The sequence below is a fragment of the Brassica rapa genome, chromosome A09 (genome assembly GCF_000309985.2).
Source record: "Brassica rapa cultivar Chiifu-401-42 chromosome A09, CAAS_Brap_v3.01, whole genome shotgun sequence".
NCBI classification, from domain to species: domain Eukaryota; kingdom Viridiplantae; phylum Streptophyta; class Magnoliopsida; order Brassicales; family Brassicaceae; genus Brassica; species Brassica rapa.
In genome coordinates, this window is record NC_024803.2 from 18,273,821 (window position 1) to 18,291,021 (window position 17,201).

General features: G+C 30.4%; 2 protein-coding genes, 1 long non-coding RNA gene and 2 other non-coding genes across 6 annotated transcripts; 2 read left to right on the forward strand and 3 right to left on the reverse strand.

The window, feature by feature from the left end:
• Positions 1-346: 346 nt before the first annotated feature.
• Positions 347-2,634, reverse strand: LOC103833849 (CASP-like protein 4A4). The gene is made up of 3 exons (XM_009109905.3): positions 1,583-2,634; positions 773-908; positions 347-634 (listed from the first exon to the last, which is right to left on the reverse strand). Exons 1-3 carry the CDS (start codon positions 1,897-1,899, stop codon positions 443-445), a joined length of 645 nt encoding a protein of 214 aa, XP_009108153.1. The 5' UTR covers positions 1,900-2,634; the 3' UTR covers positions 347-442.
• On the forward strand, positions 892-2,037 carry LOC117127929. Its single transcript, XR_004450919.1, has 2 exons — positions 892-1,542; positions 1,575-2,037. It is a non-coding gene; the product is annotated as an uncharacterized LOC117127929 (long non-coding RNA).
• Positions 2,635-9,451: 6,817 nt separating the features above from the next.
• Positions 9,452-9,700, reverse strand: MIR9552B (microRNA MIR9552b). The gene has a single exon (NR_128608.1). It is a non-coding gene; the product is annotated as a microRNA MIR9552b (primary transcript).
• Positions 9,546-9,759, forward strand: MIR9552A (microRNA MIR9552a). Its single transcript, NR_128607.1, has one exon. It is a non-coding gene; the product is annotated as a microRNA MIR9552a (primary transcript).
• A 37-nt stretch (positions 9,760-9,796) lies between these two features.
• Positions 9,797-12,307, reverse strand: LOC108869266 (glycerophosphodiester phosphodiesterase GDPDL4). 2 transcript variants are annotated; one of them, XR_004450905.1, is made up of 3 exons: positions 10,750-12,307; positions 10,156-10,641; positions 9,797-10,067 (listed from the first exon to the last, which is right to left on the reverse strand). XR_004450905.1 is itself a non-coding variant. In XM_033278957.1 (2 exons), the coding sequence occupies exons 1-2, from the start codon at positions 10,892-10,894 to the stop codon at positions 10,379-10,381; spliced, it is 408 nt and encodes a 135-aa protein (XP_033134848.1). In that variant the 5' UTR covers positions 10,895-12,307; the 3' UTR covers positions 9,797-10,378. The 2 variants fall into 2 exon arrangements, 1 of the variants encoding a protein (XP_033134848.1); XM_033278957.1 differs by having other exon boundaries at positions 9,797-10,641.
• Between the last annotated feature and the right edge of the window lie 4,894 nt (positions 12,308-17,201).

The window sequence follows — 17,201 nt, forward strand, 5'->3', positions numbered from 1 at the left end:
GGTACACTACTATGTTGTTCAAGCACATTTTTTTGGACATATAAACATGATATAAGTAGGGGGGTTTGCAGTTTACTAATCTATTACAGTTTTCAAGTATATAATGTAATATTTTTCGACTTTGTCCTGGTATGATGATCGACTTAGGGTGGGTATGTTGATAGATGTTGTTGGTGACTCAAATACACATGCTCTTGGTATCAATTGTTAGATAAGAGTTGCTGAAGCTGCCTTGGATTTTGCCACACTATGAAAACCCCCTTTTGTGCATATTAAAGGACCCTTTACCAATTAGTGACAATTTTGACAAAAGTACGAGGAAGACAAATTAAAATGGTCATGCATGTGCAAATTAACACGTAACTATTGCAATAATTGGTCATTATGTTACTTATTTAGATTAAACAGTATTTTGAATATAAACATCCTTTACAAGACTTAATTACCACATAAATCTCTTGCAAAGCTTATACCCAGACAAGAGGCTCGAGAGTGCCAAAACCAAAAAAGCAGAGAAGGCCATGGAAGCTGAAACAATGGAGTTATTTCTAAGTGTTTTGACCGAATCGCTGTTTGCATGTTGGATCCACGCAATTGCCAAGGAAGAAGATGATACTAGTAGGTAACATATAACCTGATTAAGTTTCACAAAAAAAAATTATCCCAATTTTTTAAAGTGTTTACTATTGAGTCTCTATATACATACAATTCTTTTATATGTAGCACTTTTATATATATGGATCTAACTAGCCAATAATACTGAAAAGAGTACCTGATCAAGAATGAAACTGATGTAATCCGAGAGAGGCTCAGAGATTAGAATTCCTCTGTGAGTAATATCACACACTCCTTTGAATGTTTGTAGAGATGTATACACGAGTCCTGTCACTGCTACGCCAAAGCAATACCTATATATATACATATATATATATTGTTTCTTTTATTACAACTTTTTACTACTTTATAAATTAGGTACAAAACAAAATCACGCAGAGAAGTGTAAAATATGTAATAATATTTTAAAACCAAAAAGATTATATAATTTTTTTATTAAAAGTACACTAAAAATCATGTTTTTAATAAAAAAATACAGTGATAAACTAGACAAGTATAGCTTATAAAATGCCATCGTCATCTTTTGCAAATAGGCTAAGGTATGGTTATTTTTATTTACTGCAATTAGTCTATCTTTAAACCATTTTCATGTCATACATCCAAATTATCCGACTCGTCAAAGTTTATTACATATTATGTACCAAAAACATTTATAACATATTATCGGATAATATTTAGCTTCATATACTTATAGATACTAACAATCAATTTGCATTCACTTCATATATATTTAAACTATTCAACGCATATACTAAAAATAATAAATAAAATTGCCAGTTAATTAGTAGTACTGAATGTGAAATAACAGTTAATAAATATAATATAATTTTTTTTTAATAGATAAAAGTCTGGAAACTTACATGGAAGTAAAATACAAAACATCATACTATATAAAATAATAGTAATAAATATTGAAAAGAATATGAGGTTCTTACAATAGTTTTTTTTTTTGGTAAAAGGTTCTTACAATAGTTCAGGATATGAAGCGAAACTCGAGGAGCTCTGAGACCGATGTCTCTGTGAAGGCCGATGAACATTCACTGCCAATGAAAGAGCAGCGACAAAACATAGAACTAAAGTTATAAACCGGAGAACCAAACCGGAAACATGAGCCGACGCTCGCCGTGAGCTGAACCTCGATGCTGATGGCGTTACGGAGTATGCCAATGAAGACGGCGTCGGAACTGACGGGGCCTGATGAGAGATTGGCGACGCCGTTACTGAACCCTCCGACGATGGTCCGTAGGTGATCGACACCACTACGTGATCTTTATGTTCTTTCATCAACTTTGAGTGTCACAATAATAATTGAAGAGAAATTGATTAATTTGTATGTTTTTTCTTCCTTTGAAATATATATTAAATATTGATGGGATTAGTTGATTTTAAGTTAAAGATTTACATGAAGTTTCAGCGAAAGTTTGTTAGAACTCTCATTATTTTTCTTCTTCCATGATAAATTCTTATAATATGAATGGTTGTAATTAACTTGTTTGACCAATATTTCTTATTATTTATATTTTCTCGTTGATGACTTTGTTTCTCTTGCAGAATAAAGTCTACCGAGAATTTAAACTATGGTTTACATCCAGTCAGACATCTGATACTTGTAAGAACCAAAAAGACTTTATAAAGACAGTAGAAGAATATAGAAATGGGGTTGTTTCGGAGAAGTTGTTTATGGGTCTTGTTCAACGTCAGGTAGTAGCTTTCGCCGTTTCTAGAGTATTATTATCTCATTTGCTTTAAGTAGTGCTGTGCTACATGAGCATATGAATCAATTTGTAATTTGGATAGACATGTTTATTTGTGGTCTAAAGTAGATACTAGATAATAGGACGTTGGGAACATTTCAGAATATCCAATCGGATAATGGCCGATAAGGATTGGAATCGTAGGAACCTTATTTTACTATCCTATTAACTGATATTTGTAAAAGAGTCATTCTTGGGTTCACCCCCTAGGGTGAACCTCTAGGTTCACCAACCAATAGGATTTCATTATTTCAAATTTGATATCTTTTAAAAAGGGAAACAAAATATTCTCAAATTATATTATGTTTTCAAAATAAAAAAAGTAAAAAAAGATAATAGTTACAGAAAAAAAAATTAAAAAAAAATATATTTTTAATGTTCTCAACAAAACACTAAACCCTAAATCTTAATCCCTAAACCCTAAATCCTAAACCCTAAACCCTTGGGTAAACCCTAAACCCTTGGGTAAACCCTAAACCCTTGGATAAATCCTAAACTCTAAATAAAAAACACTAAAACTCTAAAATCCTAAAACCCTAAACCCTAAACGCTTGAATGTTTTAGTGTATAGTGATTTTGATTTAGAGTTTAGGATTTATCCTAGAGTTTAGGATTTATCCTAGAGTTTAGGGTTTAGGATTAAGAGTTTAGGGATTAGAATTTAGGGTTTAGGGTTTAATGTTATGCTGACGACGTAAAATATTTTTTTTGTAATTATTACTATTTTTTTATCTTTTAATTTTAAAAACATAATATAATTTGACAATATTTTGTTTCCTTTTTTAAAAGATATTGAATATAAAATAAAACAATCCTATTGGTTGGTGAACCTAGAGGTTCACCCTAGGGGGTGGACCTAAGAATAAGTCTTTGTAAAGAGTCATTCTTGGGTTCACCAACCAATAAGATTTCATTATTTCAAATTTGATATCTTTTAAAAAAGGAAACAAAATATTCTCAAATTATATTATGTTTTCAAAATAAAAAATGTAAAAAAAGATAATAGTTACAGAAAAAAAAATTAAAAAAAAATATATTTTTAATGTTCTCAACAAAACACTAAACCCTAAATCTTAATCCCTAAACCCTAAATCCTAAACCCTAAACCCTTGGGTAAACCCTAAACCCTTAGGTAAACCCTAAACCCTTGGATAAATCCTAAACTCTAAATAAAAAACACTAAAACTCTAAAATCCTAAAACCCTAAACCCTAAACGCTTGAATGTTTTAGTGTATAGTGATTTTGATTTAGAGTTTAGGATTTATCCTAGAGTTTAGGATTTATCCTAGAGTTTAGGGTTTAGGATTAAGAGTTTAGGGATTAGAATTTAGGGTTTAGGGTTTAATGTTATGCTGACGACGTAAAATATTTTTTTTGTAATTATTACTATTTTTTTATCTTTTAATTTTAAAAACATAATATAATTTGACAATATTTTGTTTCATTTTTTAAAAGATATTGAATATAAAATAAAACAATCCTATTGGTTGGTGAACCTAGAGGTTCACCCTAGGGGGTGGACCTAAGAATAAGTCTTTGTAAAGAGTCATTCTTGAGTCATTCTTGGGTTCACCCCCTAGGGTGAACCTCTAGGTTCACCAACCAATAGGATTTCATTATTTCAAATTTGATATCTTTTAAAAAAGGAAACAAAATATTCTCAAATTATATTATGTTTTCAAAATAAAAAAAGTAAAAAAAGATAATAGTTACAGAAAAAAAAATTAAAAAAAAATATATTTTTAATGTTCTCAACAAAACACTAAACCCTAAATCTTAATCCCTAAACCCTAAATCCTAAACCCTAAACCCTTGGGTAAACCCTAAACCCTTGGGTAAACCCTAAACCCTTGGATAAATCCTAAACTCTAAATAAAAAACACTAAAACTCTAAAATCCTAAAACCCTAAACCCTATACGCTTGAATGTTTTAGTGTATAGTGATTTTGATTTAGAGTTTAGGATTTATCCTAGAGTTTAGGATTTATCCTAGAGTTTAGGGTTTAGGATTAAGAGTTTAGGGATTAGAATTTAGGGTTTAGGGTTTAATGTTATGCTGACGACGTAAAATATTTTTTTTGTAATTATTACTATTTTTTTATCTTTTAATTTTAAAAACATAATATAATTTGACAATATTTTGTTTCCTTTTTTAAAAGATATTGAATATAAAATAAAACAATCCTATTGGTTGGTGAACCTAGAGGTTCACCCTAGGGGGTGGACCTAAGAATAAGTCTTTGTAAAGAGTCATTCTTGGGTTCACCAACCAATAAGATTTCATTATTTCAAATTTGATATCTTTTAAAAAAGGAAACAAAATATTCTCAAATTATATTATGTTTTCAAAATAAAAAATGTAAAAAAAGATAATAGTTACAGAAAAAAAAATTAAAAAAAAATATATTTTTAATGTTCTCAACAAAACACTAAACCCTAAATCTTAATCCCTAAACCCTAAATCCTAAACCCTAAACCCTTGGGTAAACCCTAAACCCTTAGGTAAACCCTAAACCCTTGGATAAATCCTAAACTCTAAATAAAAAACACTAAAACTCTAAAATCCTAAAACCCTAAACCCTAAACGCTTGAATGTTTTAGTGTATAGTGATTTTGATTTAGAGTTTAGGATTTATCCTAGAGTTTAGGATTTATCCTAGAGTTTAGGGTTTAGGATTAAGAGTTTAGGGATTAGAATTTAGGGTTTAGGGTTTAATGTTATGCTGACGACGTAAAATATTTTTTTTGTAATTATTACTATTTTTTTATCTTTTAATTTTAAAAACATAATATAATTTGACAATATTTTGTTTCATTTTTTAAAAGATATTGAATATAAAATAAAACAATCCTATTGGTTGGTGAACCTAGAGGTTCACCCTAGGGGGTGGACCTAAGAATAAGTCTTTGTAAAGAGTCATTCTTGAGTCATTCTTGGGTTCACCCCCTAGGGTGAACCTCTAGGTTCACCAACCAATAGGATTTCATTATTTCAAATTTGATATCTTTTAAAAAAGGAAACAAAATATTCTCAAATTATATTATGTTTTCAAAATAAAAAAAGTAAAAAAAGATAATAGTTACAGAAAAAAAAATTAAAAAAAAATATATTTTTAATGTTCTCAACAAAACACTAAACCCTAAATCTTAATCCCTAAACCCTAAATCCTAAACCCTAAACCCTTGGGTAAACCCTAAACCCTTGGGTAAACCCTAAACCCTTGGATAAATCCTAAACTCTAAATAAAAAACACTAAAACTCTAAAATCCTAAAACCCTAAACCCTATACGCTTGAATGTTTTAGTGTATAGTGATTTTGATTTAGAGTTTAGGATTTATCCTAGAGTTTAGGATTTATCCTAGAGTTTAGGGTTTAGGATTAAGAGTTTAGGGATTAGAATTTAGGGTTTAGGGTTTAATGTTATGCTGACGACGTAAAATATTTTTTTTGTAATTATTACTATTTTTTTATCTTTTAATTTTAAAAACATAATATAATTTGACAATATTTTGTTTCCTTTTTTAAAAGATATTGAATATAAAATAAAACAATCCTATTGGTTGGTGAACCTAGAGGTTCACCCTAGGGGGTGGACCTAAGAATAAGTCTTTGTAAAAAGAGTTATTCTTGGGTTCACTCCCTAGGGTGAACCTATAGATTCACCAACCAATAAGATTTAGTTATTTCAAATCTAATATTTTTTTAAAAAAGAAACAAAATATTGTCAAATTATATTACGTTTTTAAAATTAAAAAAAGTATAAATAAATAAAAATAATAATAGTTGCAAAAAAAAGTTTTCAAAAAAAAAATTAATACCATAAACAAAACACTAAACTCTAAATCTAAACCCTAAACCCTTTGGTAAACCCTAAACCCTTTGATAAATTTTAAATTCTTGAATTTAAAAAGAAAATATTTTTAACACAATCAACAAAACACTAAACCCTAAATCCTAATCCTAAACCCTAAACCCTTGGGTAAACCCTAAACTCTTGGGTATAAACCCTAAACCCTTGGATAAATCCGAAACTCTTGGATCAAATCTTAAACTTTAAGATTTATGATTTATTCAAGAGTTTGGGTTTACCTAAAAGTGTAGGGTTTATGGTTTAATATTTGTTGGCAGCGTTAAAAATATTTTTGAAAAACAAATTCTTTTTTTTTTTGCGATTAAAAAATCTTCTTATTGTGATTAATACAATTTTTATTTTAAAAATATAATATGATTCGATAATATTTTGTTTCCTTTTTTAAATATATTAAATCTAAAATGACACAATCCTATTGGTTGGTGAACCTACAGATTCACCTAGGGGGTGAACCCAAGAATAAGTCTTGTACAAAATAATAAGAATATGAATTAAAATTACAATACCGAAATATAAGAATAAAGAAGAACTGCAGAGTTGAGATGGTTAATCTTTTTTTTTAAAATTTTTAAATGCCATGCAGTGTGACGGTTTCATATCGTTCAGATTCCCAGGATATAACTGTAACATTTTTTCTGTCTACTATCACCGAAAAACAAAATCTATCAAACCTAATTTTGTGTTGTATTCTTAGACTCAAAAAAAAAATACTAACATGACTATTCAATTTCAATGTAAGAGGATATGATTTTTCTTTTGGTATTGTTGTGTATGAAATGAGATGATTATGGCTTTCTTATATAGCCCATAATCCATACGTTTTCTAACGTACAACCATAACATGGAGACTGAATTATTATCATAATAATTCTTTTGATTGTGCATAGGCCTGGGATTATAAACCGAACCGACATTTAAGTATTTTGGTTTGAATTAAGTTAAAGATACAAAACCGATTGGCAAATTTAATTGCATTTGGTTCTCGGTTATTTCGGTTCGGTTTAATAAAACGAACGGTTAACCGAACTTAAAAAACACATTTGTTCACCTGTGTAAACCTAATTTTCATTATCCCTTCTATTCTCACGCAGTTTTCTTCTTCGCTGTATCTCTTCCCATCTCCTTATCCACCTCACCTTGTGTAAATCTAATTTGATAATGTTTTGTTTCTTTTTTTAAAAGATATCGAATTTAAAATAACTAAATTTTATTAGTTGGTGAACCTACCTAGGGGGTGAATCCAAAAATAACTCTTTGATCAACTGGGCAATTTACCAAATCCGAAGTTCAAAGCCTTAGGTTCGATACGGACATCTCCTCTTCACAATATACTAAGTGAAACACCCGCCCCTTCCCCATTTCCAACCGGGGTTCCTGGGTGCGGGGTTTAGGACACACATGTCTACCTTCCCGACATCTCCGTGTGTCCCGTTTCTGGTCCCATGAGTTTCAGGTGCGTTTCTTTTCTTACCATCGACATTTCCACATACAGTTCTGCAAAAGTGAGAGGGAAAAAGAGGGGTGAGTATGAATACTCAGTGAAGTGATTCTAGACCAGTCTCCCCCATGAGCTTTTATACCGCTCAATGCGAAACGAGAACCGACTAGTCACAACACCCATTTCTTAACTAACTATTAAAGTTTTATTTCACGAAACAAGCAATGCAATGAACTCAGTCATCGCTCAATTCACACATTTCGGTTTAATATTTAAGACTCCATTCATCCTATAACTCTAGGACCTACACAGCTCAAGCGGACCAACCCTCCCCTTTTCTTGCTGCGTTCCTGTGGAGCCGCCTGCCCTGGTACACTCGGCATCCGGTTCCCTTGGATGTAGTCTATACCCTTTGCAGTGTATTACGGCCCCTTCCCGCCAAGACTCGGCGTGACTCAATCTTACTGGCGCCTCTATTCTTAACCTGCCGTTTTTGAACGCTACGGCCGCCGCGTTTCCCATACTCCCCACCAGTCCCTTGGTGGTTCGTATTCCATTTCTATTCATTTCCCATACTCCCCACCAGTTCCTCGGTGGTTCGTATTTCAATCATTTAACTTTCCTTTTTCCTTTCATTTCCTTTTTCCTTAACCCTTAGACTCTTTCTTACTTTCCGTTTTAGACGCCACCCGTTCTCGGTGTCACACTCAATTCATTTAACAATCAGTCATGGATATCCTATCATTCATCTAACCAGGCCGGTTAACAGTTCTCTTAAGACCTTACGTTCATTTCTTTCTAACATCCTAGCTCTCAATCACAAACAACAGATCTTCAATCAACCAATCACTCAATCCACAATCATCATTAAACCAGTTCGTGTAAAGTTCTTAATCAGTATGAGAGTCCTGATGCAATATGATCTATCATCCTAACAACAAACAGGATCTAATCAATCCTAGCAACCCATTCAACAATATAAAAGAACATAGAACAGATCTGGATAGAACACCTCACCTTAGCCTAAATCTGGATCTGGATCTGAGAATAGGGGTAAGAGAAACGGGATCTGAGATCTATGACACCACGCGGCCACCACCACCACTCGCGGCTGTTCACGGCGAGGAGAGAGAGACGCGGCCGAGAGAGAGAGAAGGAGGCGCGGCGAGAGAGAGAGAGAGAGAGAGAGAGAGAGAGAGAGAGAGAGAGAGAGAGAGAGAGAGAAGAGATGCGGCGAAGAGAGAGAAGGAGGAGAGAGGCGGCGCGGGGAAGAGAGAGGGAGTCGACGGCTAGGGCTTCTGATCTCCGGGAATTCTCTGCAGGGCTTCGCTTCTAAATTTCTGATGGGAGACTAAGGGGTGGAGGCTTGCTTTTATAAGGTGAGGAAAGGGAAAACCCTAGGGTTTTCTAGTTGGGCTGTAGAGAACCCATTAGCTTTTTAAAAAAAAATAATTTAATTGGGCTAGTTTTGGGGTGTTACACTAAGTATATTAAAGCTTTGAGCTTTGTTGTGATTTCTCCATTTTAAATATAAAGGATTTTCTCCTTGTATTTTCAATGTGAGACATTCTTACAAATGTCATTTTAAAATTTATAATCAACCCACTATAAACTTCTATTTCTCATTCACACTAACTCTATTTTTAGCATATGAATACATTTTTCATAATGCTCAAAAAATAGTTCCAACAAGAATAGATATGAGTGATTTGAGTATCTAAGCTACTCCGTCCTTGCATTTAAAAACACGGAGGCTGATCTTGGTTGACTTCAAGAAACAGAGCCCATACGAGACAGTATACCAAGTGAAAGAAACACTCGACTACATCTTCGACTCTGCAATCGAAGACATTAAGAAGTTGGCTGTTGTTGTCAGCAGACTATCGGTCTACTCGGTCAGCGCTAGCTTCTTCATCACCGGACAGACTAATCTAGTGGAGAAGCTGCAGAAGTTTAGCCTGTCCGGTGAGGAAGAAGCTAGCGCTGACCAAGTAGACCGATAGTCTACTGACAACAACAGCGTCAGCCAACTTCTTAATGTCTTCGATCGCAGAGTCGAAGATGTCGCCGAGTGTTTCTTCCACTTGGTATACTGTCTCGTATGGGCTCTGTTTCTTGAAGTCAACCAAGAACGCCTGAAGCAAACGTCTTGAAGTCAACCAAGAACGCCTGAAGCAAACGTCTTGAATTCAACCAAGAACACCTCAACGTCATCTTTCTCAAGGAACCTGAACACAAACTTTGGCCCGGTTTTACCAAACCGGCTACCGATGTCCCGGAAGAACTTCAATTCAGAGGAAGAGAGGTAGTCGATGGTCACAGTTTTGGAAACTGATAGCAGAAATCCGCTCATGCTTAGATTGTGTTGCGCATAGAACGCGTCGTGCTGAGTGAGAAAAAAAAAGCAGCCTGTGTTAGAGTGATCTGAGATATATATTTCATTACAACAAGAAGCATACTGTAATAAAAATTACCTGAACATTTAGCCAAAACCCCGCAGGTTTGAACTGCGTAGCTATGTTCTCAACTGTTGAAATAACGTTTCTGTTGTCATTGAATGCCGGTGACCGTGATAATATCCCTCGGATCACTGCCACAGTTTGAAAAATAGATTTGTAAGAATAAATACAAAGAAAATTTTGTTCCTTCAATGCACCAAACTTACATGACACTCTTTTGAGATCCTTGGAGGTGAAATCAAATGGTGAACCAGTCCTGAGTAGGGACTCCGTTAAGATGGTAAGAGTTTTTTCGTTTAGGGTAAGCACACTCGATGTTAGAATCTTTAGACATGGTCACATCAGGGAAGCAAATCCCAACTCCATCCTTTGTAAGTTGCACATCACACCACAAGACAGCATCGGGAACACTTGTAGCCGACACAAAACTGTAAGCCGTTACGCTTGAATCTGGAAACAACCCAGAAAACCCTCCACGTGCAATGACAAGAGGAGCCTCTCCTACCCAAACCAAAAAATCAACAAGGGAGATAAGTAAAGCCACTTTCACTTCGTTTGGTTCTGTTTTGAGAAAGTGAAGGAGATGAAGAGATAAAGGGGTTTACGTACCAGTGAGTGTCTGCCATGGAGATTTAGATCTTTGAGCAAGGAGTTGAGTAGATAGAAACTGGCTCAAGATGAGAACAGAGAGTAGTAGAAACTTGGAAGCTCGAAGTCTAAACATCGATGGATTATCTTGCATGCATGTGATCATCGGTGAAGCTGAGTTATCCCTGCCGGAGACTTCACCAACTTTGTTCTTCCCGGTGTGAGAAGAGTGAGACGAGAGAGAGAGAGAGCAGAGAGCTTTTATGGGGTTTGTGGGATCTTCTTGTGAGTTTTATGATCGTTGATTAATTGAAGGGCAATTGACGATAGAAAGATTATTTAGGTGATCGGTCACTTTCCTTATATCCTGAAAGTAACCCTATAACATAAATTGTCCAAATATGACTTTCCTATGCTACAAAACCCCTATCCTACGTAGCTCTCATATATATCACATCTAGCTCTCCCTCTCCATCTCTCCCTCTCCATCTCTCTGTATCCTGATTTTTTTTTAAAATTCACTTTCATTTTTATCAGACCGCACATACTATTCATAAAAAACTTTTAAAACTGCTCACTTCTTAGAATAAAAATGTATGAACATGTGCATTCACTATTAAAACAATAATTAATAAAAATTTGTTAAGTTATTTTCTATTTTTGAAAAATTAATAAAAATAATATTAATTGTCAAAAAAGAAAAAAAATAATGTTGTTAAATACCGTTTGCTAAACCGTAAACCCTAAATTATATACCTTAAACCCTAGGTTTCACCCCTTAAAATTTAGAGTTTAGAGTTTGGGATTTAAAGTTCACAGAGTTTAGGGTTTGCACCTTAAGGTTTACAATTTTGCTAACAATGTTTAGGGGTTTGCTAATTGTGTTATCAGTGTCATGTTTTTTTTTTCCTTTCTTGGGCAATTAATTTTAATTTGTTTTTACTTTTTCATAAACAAAATAAGACTTGACAAATTTTTATTGACATTGTTTTAGTGGTGTATGGACTTGTTTACTTTAAAGATGTACTTGTGCGTTCATTATTAAAATGATAATCAATAAAAATTTGTAAATCATAGATATTTTATAATTTCACAAATGTGTACTATGATATTTATTAGGGATATATATCCTACATCGAGAATTCTAAGGGACATTAAGTAATATATAAAGGATTAAGACTAATCTACTAATTACCAATTGGTTTTAAGTTGGAAGCCCATAATAAACTTGAATCTAACTTGGTATCAGAGCCCAGATCTTAAATACCCTAAACTCATAATTAAAATCTAATCTATTAAAAGAGGAGTACAAAATTAGATTATCCTTTAGTTTTTCACTATATTTACAATGTCATGCCACTGAAGTTATTAATTAACCTATCTTTTAGGATTTTTGTCTTTTCTCTTCAATTAATGTATTTCCAAAATCAATTTATAACTAAAAATTCATGGCAATAATAATTAATAAACCTAACTTTTAATATTATTTGTCTTTTTCCTTTTTTATTATACATATGTATGTTTGAAAATAATTAATTCCATATATGCATTTCGTGATTACATACATTATACGGTAATTATTTTACTAATTCCACATATACATAATAAATAGTATACAACAATTTTATTATACATAATCATAAAATTTTGATCCATAAAAACAGTTTATACAACAATTTTATTATATATATAATCATAAAATTTTGATCCATAAAAATAAAAATACATTTGTGTGACTTTACATGTCATATTCTAAATAAATGGATGATACAATTAAGGGTTTACATGATAAAATAAAACTACTCAATATAAACTATAAAATTATTGTGTTTAGAAATGTCATATTAAAAAAAATTAAACGGGTCAATTTTAAAATATATATTATCACTTATACAAATAAATATTTATTTATAAAAAAAACTAACACCTACGCGGATGCGCGGGTCAAGCTCTAGTTAAAAATTAAAATTAATCCTTCCGACCGGGTATACAGGTCGTGATTAATCCTTCCAACCGGGTATAAAGGTTGTGTTAAACTCGCTCGACCGAGTATAAATGTCCTAAAGTTCCGAGATTTCTGGCCGATAAAAGCTATCATCTCGAGGATGGGTATTAGGGATTTATATCCCACATAGGGAATTCTAAGGGACATTAAGTAATATATAAAGAGTTAGGGGCAGTACATTAATTACCAATTCATTTTAAATTGGAAGCCCATAATAAACATGAATCTAACAATATTTATTTTGTTTCATTCTATTTGGGTTTAGGATTTATATTTAGATTTAAGGTTTAGTGATTAGGATTTAGGGTTTAGTATTTAGAAGGTAGAAATGAAATTAGGATCAACATTAAATTTTGATATTTGGGTTTAGGGTTTACTTTTGATTTTAGGGTTTAATTTTTGGTTTATGGTTTAGTAATTAGAGTTTATGATTTAGTATTTAGAGAGTGAGAGTGAAGTTATGATCAGCTTTAGATTTTAATATTTGGGTTTATGATTTATATTCGGGTTTATGGTCTAATTTTTGGTTTAAGATTTAGTGATTAGAGTTTATTGATTAGTATTTATAGAGTGAGAGTGAAGTTATGATCAGCTTTAAATTTTAATATTTAGTTTATGATGTATATTTAGGTTTAGATATAATTTTTCATTGCATTCAAAGTTTCAAACACAACACTTTGTACGACCGTAAGGTGAAATAATTATAATTCTATTATCACTGTTATCATTTAAATGGTTAACAGGTAAGCACTTTCTACTAGTGCAAGCCAATCTGAGCACAAACCAGCGTAAAGTACCATTTACGAGTGCATTTATAGACTTCTCAAGAGAATCTAAAAGAACATATAAACTGCAATCACAAAACAAATTCTAGTTCATGAAACCCCTCAGAAAGAATAATTCACTTACAAAAGAAGCTAAAAAATAGTGCTTGAATTATATGGTATACATTATCAAAGGTTTATTTTGATTATCCACATAGCTTCGACGTGTTTTCTCAATGCACTTCTAGTGTTCTTCAACTCACATACGGTCCCAAAGCATCCTATTCACACACTGTTTTAGAATATCAAAAAGCATGCTCTTTTACAAATCACCAAAGGTCCTAAAATCATGTTAAATGCAACTGCAAGAGTAAATATACAGAGATCTAGTTGCAGTTAGCCCTTAAACTACAAGATATTCACCAAATTAACAAACTTTCCCCATTTCTTTTCTTATTAAGGAACATCAATGGATATACCGAAGCAAGAAACACATACTAAACGAAGAATCCATAAGCAACCCAAAGATAAAATAATCTCACACTGAGACAACTACCTAAAACACAAAACATGAAGTGACTAAGTATTATACTCCCTATGTTTCATTAAGATAGAAGTTTTAGAAAGCAAATTTGTTTCACAAAGATAGATTTTTTATGTTTTCTATACAAAAATTATAAATTTCAATAAAATTAATTGGATTTATTGAAACACTATTGGTTAAAAAGCATTGGAATTTGATAATTTCAAAAAAAAGATGCAAAATTAATGTGTTTTCTTAATATGTGTGAAAACACCAAAACATCTATTTTTTTAAGAAACAGAGAGAGTAACATTATTTTATAAGTCATTATAAATGTAAAAATTATAATATATACCTCAAAAATATTATTACTTCCAAGAATAGACTTTGTGTACTATAAACTTCATCTCAGGGTTCTATCATGTTTGACACAATCAATGGTGATCTTTGTGTTTCTATTTGCAACATAAAGCATGAAATTAAAAAGATATGTGCATTTTTACTCACATAATTTTTTAGTTGAATTATATTTGATCCAAAAGATATATATCAAATAAGATTGAGAAAGGGAGAAGAAAGAAAAAAAAAAGAGAAAAAAAAGATGAAGAAAACAAAAGGAAAGAGGAATATCAAATGGATGAGATATGCTTAGGGGTAAGAAATGTAATATTACATCAAATATATAAAATACTCTAGCTTAATTTTTTTATGTGTCTATATACACTTAATTTCATTTGTGTATGTGCATGTGCTCTAATTTCTCTAATTTATATATTTTACTACATTTTTATTTTATACTTTATATCTTGTATGTTTTTTTTTCCAAACTGATATTTAATTTTTATTTTTATAATGTATTAATCATAGGCTTTGGTCTTAATTTTTTTTTAAAAAAAAATTCATAATTCTTTATGGTGTAAGATGGTTAAAAAGGTAAAAATAGTTAAATTCATTATTTTTGTTTTGTCGATCTGATTTGGATGAAACATGAGAAATTGTGTAAATATTTTTTTCTCATTTCTATTCTTATGAATTCTCTCTATTGTTTTTGAAATTTATGTCATTTGTAGATTATATTATGTATTGCACGAAATTATTTGTTAATAAAGGGAATGTTGTCAAAATTTTGGTTGGATTTAAAAAGAAATATTGATTTAAAAAGTTTTCTGGATATATGCTAAATTTAACATATTTTCTTATTTGCTAAACTGAAGCAATACTATACACTACTATGTTATACCTTACATATTACTTTTATTTATTTTTCACAACTAGTTTTCTTTTCAGGTTTAGCGAAAAGAAAAACTAAAACTGCTTTGAGATAATCTGGCTAAATTGGTCGTAACAAAAGTATAACTTCTTATATATTAAAACAGAAGACACAACCTTGATTCATGTGTGATTTTTTTAAAAATGGACCTAATGGACCTATTCATAGAAACTCATACTATATTTTAATTCAGACTAATAATAAATACTCCCTCCGTTCCTAAAAGATGTATGTTCTGGAAAAAAAAGTTGTTTCAAAAAGATACATTTTTTACTTTTTCAATGTATGATTTTATGAAAAATTGTAAGTTTCAAAAAAATTAATGGTGTTTATTGAATTGCTATTGGTTTAAAGTTATGGAAAATTGTTATTCACAAAAAACAATGCATATTTAATGAGTTTTCTTAATATATGTGAAAAGTCAACAGAGGGAGTATAATTTTTAAAATATTTTAATCATAGTATCTTTTGATATCTTTTCATTTTAAATATAAATATATTTATTTTAAAATTCTAACAAATCTGTTTAAAAAGATTTTTACAAGATCTTCATTTTTGAAATTATATTTAAATATTTTTACTAATTTCGAAATTAGTTTAAAATATTATTATACATTAATATATTCAGTTATATAAAATGAAAAATAAAAAAATTTATAATATTTTATCTATTATATAATCATAATCAATCATATTAAATTAAAATTATTATATTGAGCTAAATATAATAAAATTGTATTAAATTTATATATTTATATATTTTATTTTCGTAATTATAAAATATTTATGTTCAAAAATAAAATCTAATATGTTGGTAAGATGGGTTAACATTATCAACCTATATAATACATATATAAAAATTAATATGTATTTCTTTAAAGTTAATAATATAAAATCTTTGTAACTACTTTAATCATAACATATTTTCATTTTAAATATAATATATATTTATATATTGTATTTTAAAAATTCAAATAAATCTGTGTAATATTTAAACAATAACTTAATGTATAAATTTAATTTGCTTTCATGTAAATTTTATATTTTAAATTTTAAATTTTAAATTTTAAATAAAAAGTATGTAAAGTAATATTGTTACATAATAAAGTTTCCAAAATAACTTTTGTTACAAAAAAACAAAATTTATAGTAATAATATATAAACCACGTAAACAGCTATTATAGAATTACATAATATATAACACTAAATTACATTAAGTTATTAATAAATATTGTTATATAAACTAAAGTATTTTAGTATAGAAATAAGAAATCCGCACGGTTATGCGGGTCGAGATCTAGTTAGTATTAAAAACCAGCTAAAATTTAAAGCCACGAACTGTCAAATCACAGATATTTTTTTTCAAACATAATGCATATTTTGAAAGAAAGAAAACTGAATTGATTTTGACCAAAAAAAAAAAAAACTGAATTGATACTGAAAAAAAACTGAACTGAAACATAAACCGTAACATATGTTAAGAAAACATAAACCATAACACGAAAATTTAGGTTTCTGTTAAAAAATAAATATTTAGCTTTCCGTTACAAAATAAATATTTAGCTTTCTATTAAATAAATAAAAACTGAAGTTAATAATAGACAACCAAAAACCAAAATTGGACTTTATATTTAAAGCTAACTCTATATTATTAAAAGAGAAGTACCCTTTAAAAAATACCCCTAAATTTTCGAACTTATTTACACTTCCCTACCACTGAGAATTAAATTAAACTACATATTTTAATGCTTGTCTTTTCCAGTTAAATTAATGAGTTTTCCTTAATCAAATTTAGACTTAATGTTTTTAAATGAATATACATATTTTAATGTTTATCTTTTTCAGTTAAATTAATGAGTTTTCCTTAAGATAAAAACTTGGGTTCACCAACCAATCAAAAAATAATATATT

Coding starts and splice junctions, on each gene's coding strand:
- LOC103833849 (XM_009109905.3), bottom strand. CDS start 1,899: ATGAAAGAACATAAAGATCACGTAGTGGTGTCGATCACCTACGGACCA. Junction 909..1,582: donor GCTTCATATCCTGAACTATT/GTAAGAACCTTT, acceptor GTATATATATAG/GTATTGCTTTGGCGTAGCAG. Junction 635..772: donor TCAGTTTCATTCTTGATCAG/GTACTCTTTTCA, acceptor AAACTTAATCAG/GTTATATGTTACCTACTAGT.
- LOC108869266 (XM_033278957.1), bottom strand. CDS start 10,894: ATGATCACATGCATGCAAGATAATCCATCGATGTTTAGACTTCGAGCT. Junction 10,642..10,749: donor TCCATGGCAGACACTCACTG/GTACGTAAACCC, acceptor TGGTTTGGGTAG/GAGAGGCTCCTCTTGTCATT.